The sequence below is a fragment of the Aplysia californica genome, unplaced genomic scaffold (assembly GCF_000002075.1).
Source record: "Aplysia californica isolate F4 #8 unplaced genomic scaffold, AplCal3.0 scaffold00533, whole genome shotgun sequence".
In the NCBI taxonomy this organism is placed as follows: domain Eukaryota; kingdom Metazoa; phylum Mollusca; class Gastropoda; order Aplysiida; family Aplysiidae; genus Aplysia; species Aplysia californica.
Window position 1 is genome coordinate 64,739 of NW_004797803.1, and position 10,055 is coordinate 74,793.

The 10,055-nt window shown below is 42.7% G+C and overlaps 1 protein-coding gene across 1 annotated transcript in view; it reads left to right on the top strand.

Annotated features, from left to right (window-relative positions):
- The window catches only part of LOC101848234 (O-acyltransferase like protein), a gene marked incomplete in the record, with an annotated part of 22,295 nt that overhangs the window by 5,621 nt on the left and 6,619 nt on the right, over positions 1-10,055 (top strand). Inside the window, 5 exon segments of the mRNA XM_005106440.3 lie at positions 3,466-3,537; positions 4,497-4,607; positions 6,237-6,372; positions 7,867-8,056; positions 9,278-9,420. Coding sequence (XP_005106497.3) covers positions 3,466-3,537; positions 4,497-4,607; positions 6,237-6,372; positions 7,867-8,056; positions 9,278-9,420 — 652 coding nt within the window.

A 10,055-nucleotide genomic window follows, 5' to 3' on the forward strand; every position in this document is an offset into this window, starting at 1 on the left:
ACACACACACACACACACACACACACACACACACCCTCTTCCGCTTATCCACTTCAGCTTCAACAACCACAAAAAGCTTATCAGCATGATGAATGTAACTGTTAATACAAATTTAAAATGTTGAGAAATACTACAGACATAACTTAATTTCTTATCAGTTAATGCATATAGTCACGCTGAGAAACATTGGCTGTTGGCAGTGTTAGTATTAATGAAGTGGTTAATGGGGAGTGTGTGTTTGCGTTGTTGTTTGTTTGTTTTTTGTTTTTGTTTGCGTTAATATAGTTTCTATAGTAAGTGCCCTTTCGATTCTTTATGATTTATTTTAGTTTGTTTGTTCTGCTTTTTTCTTTCGCAGAAAGATTGTGAGAAGTACGCGTGGGCAAACCTTTTCTACGTCAACAATCTTGTGCACGTTGAAAACATGGTGTGTTGACCACTTTCACTCGTTTTTCCTTCTATCTATCTCCTCCTCTTTCTCCTCATCCTCTTCCTCCTCTTAGCTACTCTTCTTTCTCCTCATCCTCCTCCTCCTCTTAGCGCCTCCTCTTTTTCCTCTTTTATATATGATGTGATGTGGGCCAATGGCCTTAAATACTGAATAAACTTACTAACTTATTTACTTTCTCCTCTTTCTCCCCTTCTTATGCTCCTCCTCTTCCTCCCCTCCTCCCCCCCCTCAATGCCCTCCTCCTCCTTCTTCTTCTCCTTCTCCTCCCTTCCCTCCACTTTTTCCACACCCTTTCTATTCTCCCCGCCTCATCCTCCCCAACCTCAATATCCATAAAGACGAAAAGTTTTCACTAACATCTACAGTCTTCTGTCCCAGAAAAGCATAACTGCTACACCGATGTGCCCTTACAATGACCCCAGATGTCACGCACAAGGTCAACCAGTTCAGAAAGGGACGATTGCATTTTACTTAACTTCAGTTTTAGTTCGAGTTTTACGACTCTTTTAACACAATAAGGCCAGGTAAGCCCGAAGATAAGATATAGGTATTGCAAGAAAGTAACAATACAAAATATTTGTCTATGTCCCTTTTTAATAACTGCAGGAAATAACCCCGTCCATCTGACAGAGCCTGCTTTTCAGACATCGTTATACAAAAAGACGCTCTTGACTTCTGACCCTCCGCCATTCAGCCCCTGGGCACGTCGACCTTGAGCTTGGGGATTATTTTTTCGAGGTTGTCTCCTCTAGATCTCTTTTAAACAATCGAACTGTAAAGATAGATGTCCCAGAACTGACGGTATATGGACAGAATATTCAAAGATGTCTGAAGATGCGGTATCTGGGAGTGGTTTTTGATCAATGTCTATCCTTCAAAGATCACATAGATGGTGTTGTGGAAAGGGCAAAGAAGGGCTTGAATGCAGAGAAGGTCATGGCGGCTTCGGGAATGGAACAAAGGCTACTGCTTCTTATGTATCAGCAGCTGGTCTGGGCAGTAATCGATTATGGGCTAGGAGTATTGACTTTGACAAAAACCCAACTGGACAAATTGGATCGAGTTCAAAATGAAGCCATGCGCATCATACTAGACTGCACCAGGGTTACGCCAATTATCTGTATGCGGCATGTATTGGGCCTCCTGTCAGTGGAAAACAGACACAAAGTGGCTCAGGTTAGGGCGTACATGAGGGTGGCGGCGGATAAACAACACCAACTTCACGAAGCCATTGGAGCAATCTAGGGAAATCGCCTTAAACGAGGAGTTTCTTGGATGGCTGAGGCTGAAAACCCCATCAAGGAAGTCTGCCCACTGGAAGATATAAAGCGGGGTGAAGAATGGATAAAGATGAATGAGAGACAGCAGGGAGATTTTGGGAAGGTAGTGATTACGCTGAACAGAGAATGTAGAGAGTGACCGCATGGGGCGACAGATGCTGAGATACGAAAACTGATTGAAGAAAACTCACGGCACGGAGCTGTGGTTGTATACACGGATGGATCTGTTAAACGAGGGGGAAAATCTGGATGGGGCTTCTTAGCAAGAGTGAGTGGCAGATTGGTGCAGGAACCGCAGAGAGCATACGATATGACAACATCCAGCATGAGAATGGAGATAGAGGCAATGACTCAGGCTCTCAAATGGGTCACAACAACTCGACAAGCACATGTGGTCTTTGTCACAGACTCTCAGAGCACTCTGAGGAAGATTGAAAGTTGGAACCTTAGAGCTGAATGGACAGAGCTCCTGAAGAAGACAACACTGAAAAAGATCACGTGGATCTTCACCCCAGACCATGCTGGAGTGAAGGGCAATGAGCAGGCTGATGAGCTCGCTCGAAAAGCAAAACCAGAAGGGAAGCTGTGCACTGACAAACATGAAATTGTACGGTCAGCCAAGGAAAAAAGAGAAAAAGAACAAGAAGAGACGGAATACCATCATCTTGAGCGGCTTCGTGAGCTTGAAATTAGATGGAGTGCCTGCAGAAGTTCAAGACTGAATGGGAGGAGCAGAAGGTTATGGAATCAACCATTGCTTGGAACCGTCAGCATCTACACACTTTGAGATGTGCTTCTTCAGGGGATGGAGCGCTTATGGGAATGCCCCTTGTGCAGTGATGTTGGTTCTTCACACAAAACAAAACAAAACAAAGAACACAAAAAAGGAGGAGAGATAACAAGGACTGCAGACGTTCGATAGGAAAGAAAGAGCAAACTACACCGAAGCACCTGCCAACCACTCAGACACTAACTCATATCACAAAACAAGTTTTAAAAAACATAAATAAAGCAACCAGTAACAAAATAAGCTGGAAGAAATTAATGGCTTTGTTTGGTGGAATAAAAAAGCAGACATCGACACAATAATAAGTGAAAATGGTGAACTGGTATAGGTTTAGGCCCTTATCAACACTGTTGGGTTATTTAAGAGGCGGTGCCTCCGAGTTTAACGTCCGAAAGGACCGAGCCAAGTAGGAAATTCGTGTAAAGTGCCTTTCCCAGGGACACAACGTCGGACCGAGCTGAGACTCGAAACGACAAACCAACAATCGCAATGATAGATGAGACAGAAACGTCAGAAGGGGAAAAAAGAAGCAGGACCTAGCACTAACAGTAGCATCCTCAAACCTCCCACAGAAAATGACCTATACTATTCGGTACCTTAGAACTATTCTGTTTAAGTTGTTGAGACAATGAGGTCAGAATGTAATGCTCTATCAGCTCTATCAAGATCGAAAGATTATTAGGAGTCGTCATATCAAGATGTTCAAAGAATTACATTCGAAAAGGCATGGCCATTTTTCAAAACTAGGGACCGAGTAGTTAGAATTGTTCTAATTCTAGGGTAGCTTAGTGTTGGTCAGAAGAAAGATAGAAATATCAGATGGAAAGTAAAGAAGTTGGACCTGCAAGTGGCGTTCTCCAACAACCCGCAAAAAATTATTCTGACAATTATTACCATTTACTATGCTTGTGAAAAATTAAATGTTCTTTTTTATTACAGTGTATGCCGCATAGCTGGTACCTGGCTAATGACATGCAGTTCTACTTGCTCAGCCCTCTCCTGCTTATTCCATTATACTAGTGAGTCTGTTCGTTTATAATAGTGAGTCTGTTGTTTCATTATACTAGTGAGTCTGTTAGTACTAGTGAGTCTGTTCGTTTATAATAGTTAGTCTGTTGGTTACATTATACTAGTGAGTACCTCGGAATAATATTTCAAAACCTTCACATAACCCCCTGGGGCGGTGCCACTGACTGGAGTGTCTTTAGGCCATTCCCATAGGGGGGACATTTCTCGTTCATGCACAGTTGAATTGTAAATGGGTTGATTCATCAATGTCACGCTCATAACTGTGCCTGGTGTACAACAGGGAACTGCTGCTTTTTTTCTTTCCTAATCCTTACTATAGTCATTTTTCCTCTACTTCTTTTGTATGTCTGTCACACTCTTGTGACCAACTATTTCCGTGGTGCCTTGATAGTCGAAGCAGACTTTGTGCTATGAAGCTAGAGAGGTGAGCAGAGTAAGCCTGATTCCCTGTAAGAACTTCTCTGTTAACATCCACCCCTTGGCACTCATGTGACCTTATGCAGTTGCGAGCGCCGTAAAATCTCTACTAACATAACATAAAACCTTCACATCACCTTTCTTCTAGTGAGTCTGTTCGTTCCACTCTACTAGATCTAGTGAGTACCTCGGAATAATGTTTCAAACCTTCGCATCATCCCCGCCCACCGGCACTCCTGGGGGCTTCTGATGTTTTGTTTTGTCGTTTATTTTCCTGGGGGGGGGGGGGGTCCCAACAGTTAGAATACTTTACCTGGAGCTAGAGTAATCAGTGTACATTATTAGATTAAAAATGTGCAGCGATCTTATATAACTTGATATATCTTAGGGTTAGACCTTTTCTGCTCTCTCCCTCTCTCTCTCCCTTCCCCATTTTTATTAATCCCCCAACCCCATCCCACTTTTACTAAACCAAAACTAACTCACCAATTCGTCTCTCCTCCACTCCCCCCTCCCCTCCCACCACCTGTAGTAATATGTACGCAGGCCTTGTAGTGTGTGGGACGGTTCTGTTGTCCAGCTGGATAGTGACTGGTGTCCTCAGCATGAGCAGAGGTTGGGTGGCTTCGGACTTTGCCATGGTGTGAGTGTTTTTGTCGTTAACGGGGGTTCTTTTTTAAAATCTGAAACAGTTTTTTTGTGTTTGTTGTCGTTTGGTCGGTGGGTTTTTTTTATTTGCTTCATTTTTGTTGTTTTGATTTGTGTGGCTTGTTTTTGTTTGTTTGTTTGTTGTTGTGTTTGTTTGTTTTTTAGTTATTTAGTAAGCGTTTTACTTCACTCTTCCACACCATTGTTGTTGTTGTTGTTGTTGTTGTCGTTGTTGTTGTTGTTGCTGTTGCTGTTGTTGTTACTGCGGTTTTTGTTGTTCTTTTGGGGATTAAAAATGTATTTGTTTGATAAGCGTTTTTATCACTTACGCTACTTACAACACGATTTCATCCCAATTGACTTTTTTTGCTTTAGGTATTGTTTATATACTTTTGTGTTGTTGTTTTGGGGAAGGGGGGGGGGGGGCTTTTTTCCTTAAATGTATTTAGTTGGCGTTTTCCATCACTTATAACTTAAGAAGATCATAAGTGCGGAAGATGAATGGTGTTACGAGAGGGAAGCATACATGTACAAAGATACCCCCCCACCCCACCCCAGCCCCCAACAAAAAAAAACCGGGACAGTGCTACTGACTGAAGTTGTGTTAGGCCATTCGTAAAGGGGGATCTTGACATTTCTTAAACACAGCAGAATTGTAAATGGGATGATGTATCAATGTAATGCTCATACTGTGCCGCAACAACGTTGGGGGGAATGCTGCTTTTTCGTTCCTCATCCTCGCTATCGTCATTTTCCTCTACTTATTTTGTATGTTTGTCACTCTCTTGTGAACTGCTATTTCCGGGGTGCCTTGATAGTCGAAGCAGACTTTGTGCTGTTGAGGCTAGAGAGGTGAGGAGAATATGCCCGATTCCCCTTTTGGACGTATCTATTGACATCCACCCCTTGACGCTCATATGAACTCATGCAGTTGCGAGCGTTGTGAAACCTTACTAAGACTTTTTTTTTAAAGGGTGGGGAGGTAAATAACACAGTGTAACAAGTTTGTTTGTTTGTTTAGTATAGGGTTTTACGGCGCTCGCAACTGCATAAGGTCATATTAGCGCGCGGGACACACCTAATACTTTTTCGTTGGTAGGAAATTTTGAATTTTGCCCGGGTTGCGGCCGAAGCCTACTCTTATCGATTTTAGACCACCAAGGGATCTTTAACGTGCGCAACTTGCACACGGGCCCTCCGAGATTTTTCGCCCTTGTCCGAGAAGGCTAGGTGTAGATCTTTCCTACCAGAATATCAGGGGTGTGGCAGAAAGACAGCAGTTAGGAGGAGCCAAGGAGTAGCAGTAGAAAGGCTGCAGAAAGAGTCAGGAGCCCAGAGGAGGGGGCAAAGGAGGTGAGGGGGTGGGGGCAGAAAGTGGAAATGAAAGCAGACAACAGAACATTGTTAGAGATCAGGAAAGGATGTGAAAGGAGACACTTTTAGAGAAGAAAATATTTTGGTCGCAATCCGGAATCGAACCCGGGACCTTTGAATGAGAGGCCAACACCTTAACCTCTAGGCCACGACAGCCCCCTTAACAAGTTTGATAACAACGAAGGAACAGACCACACTAGACCACCAACCAACTTCCAGCGTCTAGACTGTACCCACCTGCTTTCCTCAGGTTCACCAACCAACAAGTTATGAACAGAGGTATTGGCTATTACGTAACTCCCTACACCAGAGTAGGACCCTTCGTCATCGGAATTTTGGCCGGTTACCTCATGGCGCGACACGGCGGCAAGATCGCCATGAAGTGGGTAAGGCCTGCCCCTTCTTTACACTGACAGCTTCATGTATTACGCTTTGTTCAGTTTTGTTTAGTTTAAGCAGAAATTTTTACAGCACTTGCAGCTCAAATAGGGCACTAATTTCCTGATGTTTTATTACTTTAGTTTAGTTTAAGTAAGAGTTGTATGGCACTTGCAACATTTTCGACACTTATATGACCTAATTGCAACATCTTTCGTCCTTATCTCTCCTCCTTCTTTTGTGTTTGTTATTCTCTTGTAACACCTCTAATCTTCGGCACCAATAAAACCTAATTGTGTCGCAAGTACCGTAAATGTTTACTAAAACAGAAGCACTTGCAACACAAATAGGTAATACAAGTGTCCAAGATTAGAGGTAGTTACTAGGGAATCGCCTACAACGAAAAGGGGGAGAGATCAGGAAGAAAGACGATTGGTAGAAAAGGGGGATAGATCAGGATGATAGACGTTTGATAGAAAAGAAGGAGAAATCAGGACGATAGACGTTTGATAGAAAAGAAGGAGAAATCAGGACGATAGACGTTTGATAGAAAAGAAGAGGATTTACTTCCCATCGATGCACCCCTCCCCCCCCCCCACCAAAGAAAAACAAAACAAAACATTTTAACCCTATCCGTACACCCTGGGGTCATTTTGTACCCCTGGGGTTGTATACTTCACATTTTAGAATAGTTCTAGTGCGAAGATTTCTTTGAAACTTTCAGTATTCCTCAAAAAAAACATTTTGACAGACAGCTATGCAAAGCGCACTGATGGATTAACGAGTACATTTCCTCTTTGGAAAGCGGTTGAACAGAGTCTCCCCCCCCTACATCGTATGGATACGATAGTAAAACACGACGTACATGCCCTCATTTTGGCTAAAATTGAGTTTTAAAATACATACATAATGAACCAGAAATATGTCTCAGCACACGATTTGATATTTTTACAACACACGTCCATGGGAATGGAATCCGATGTGATGCAACGTGGCACGTGCAACAAACTTACAAAAGAAATGAGCGGCTTCTTAGGGTGACAAGTCTTGATAATCTAATAATACAATCCTTGTTTCTATGCCACATGATTGCACGTGCACATATTTGCAGTACGTAATAGCATTTGATGGCAAGTTTGATGGAAAGAGAGGCAGAGGCAGACAGAGGGAAAAGATACTGGACAAGATGACAACATGGCTAGGAACAGCAAGAACAACAGACACCATTGCTGAAACGCAAGACAGAGTGAAGTGGAGGTCCATGATCGCCCACGCCAGTCGGCAAGGCACCGGGTGCTGATGAATAGTCTTTGACGATTGGCTGAGCTGTTGCTATGGCAACCGGCCTTTTGATTGTTTATAAGAGTTTCCATAGGAATGTGGTAAGATTCTCTTAGCTCGAAGTCGTGATGACACAACCCTTTTTGTATAATATGTTGCACAGTTGTTGTCGCATATTTTGATGGCCTTCGTGTAATTTGTTGCCCATTTTACATCGGCAGTACGTGGTGGCCATTGGCTGGGCCGTTGCCGTGGCAACTGGCCTTGCGGTTGTTTACGGTATCCATGGCGACATAACTGCTAAGGACCCCAGCTCTACAGAATTTGCCGCTCTCTACAACGCTTTGTCCAGGTCGGCTTGGTCTGTCGCCATCAGCTGGGTCATCATTGCCTGTGCTTCGGGATACGGAGGTGAGAAGACTTTTGTAGCTGTAGACTTAATGATTGTACACCAGCATCGACACGGTTTAGACACACTTTTTGTTGGTTATATTTCTATAATATTGTGTAATAGAGTCTGTCTTTCGGTCACGGGGCGAATAAGCCACCAACGCCATGACTTACGAGAGACCTGCATGGGTGTTGTCGGGAACTCTAATGTTGTTTCCTTTTTCTTACCCATCAAACAACTACCGTCCTTATCTCTCCTCTTTCTTTCTTTTGTTTCTCAAACAACACCCCTAAACCTTGGCACTTTTATGATCTGTGTTTCAATTGCCGTAAAACTCTTACCAAATATACAAAAAGAAAATTGCGGCTAAAAAGCTACCACCGAACTTAAAGACTGTTGAAGAGTTTAGTTTTAGTAGAGGGTTTTACGGCCCTCGCAACTGCATAAGGTCATATGAGAGACAAGGGGTGGGTGTCAACAGAGAAGTCTTTACAGGTAATCAGGCTTACTCTGCTCACCTCTCTAGCTTCAACAGCACAAAGTCTGCTTCGACTATCAAGGCACCCCGGAAATAGCAGGTCACAAGAGTGTGACAAACATACAAAAGAAGTAGAGGAAATTGACAATAGTAAGGATTAGGAAAGAAAAAGCAGCAGTTCCCTGTTGTAGATCAGGCACAGTTATGAGCGTGACATGATGAATCAGCCCATTTACAATTCTACGATGCATGAAAGAGAAATGTCCCCCTTTGGGAATGACCTAAATACACTATAGTCAGTGGCACTGCCCCGGTGGGTACTGTCGAAGACCATTTGCCACAGACTTGAAGAGTCATTATAATCATCATAATATTATTATGTATAGATCTAATATAATTGTAGAGCTAACAGTTTTACTACCCACATTGACACAGTTTGGGTATTATTAATGTATTAATTCTTACCAATTTCATTTCAATACGAAGAAACAAATTCCGAAAACAAATTTTAGTAGCATTCAGGACTTTAATTAAAAAAGGGAAGTAAAACCCACAAAAAAATTTAACAAAATCCCATAGAGTTACCCCCTTTTAAACTATATAGTGTACATCTATGCAAAATCCTCATTCTCCGTTTACGTTTACTCTCCTTTTATGTTTCAAGTATTTCCCTGGCCCCTGTAAAATTGTGGACAACTGGTTACAACCTTTTCTGCCTTAAACGACTTTTTAAATAGTAGAGAAATGACTTATTTCCCCCCAGGTCCTGTGAACTGGTTCCTGTCATGGAAACCGTTGATCGTGCTGAGTCGTCTGTCCTATCTCTGCTACCTGATCCACCCGTACATCATGTACATCTACTTTGGCAACCAGGGAGCTGCCTTCTTGCTCACCAACTCCAACATGGTAGTTTTATTCTTTTTGTGTGTGTGTGTTTGTTTAGCTTTTTGTTTGTTTGTTTTGTTGCTGTTTTGTTGGGGGGGGGTTGTTTGTGTTGTTGTTTTGTTGGGGTTTTGTTGTCATTTTGTTTGTTTGTTTTATTTTTGTTGGTGGGGTTGTTTTGGGTTGAGATGCGATTTTTTAAAATAATTTCCTGGGTGGGTGGGGGGGGAGGGAGTTATTGCTTCAGCCTGAGACACGACTCCAGGAACCCCTAGAAAAAACACGTAACGTCGGTGTTATTCTCTTATCTGTAAACATGAAAATAAATTCATAAAAGTAAAAGATGATAGATGTATTATTACTTCCGTGTCAACACAATTTAGAGTATTTAGGAGGCGGGCTGCAGCAACCCTACCTGTCAGAGACATGCTACCTGTCAGAGACATGCAAACTTGAGAGGGATACATCGTCATCATAGCAGACACACCGGAACACACCAGCTAGACAATCTCCTCACACGAGAATCGAACGCACACCTTGGCGAGCGAGGTCGAAGCACCTAATTCAAATTGCTAACAACATCATGGTTGTTAGTCCAGACAGTACGATAGTCTCTCTCTCTCTCTCTCTCTCTCTCTCTCTCTCTCTCTCTCTCTCTC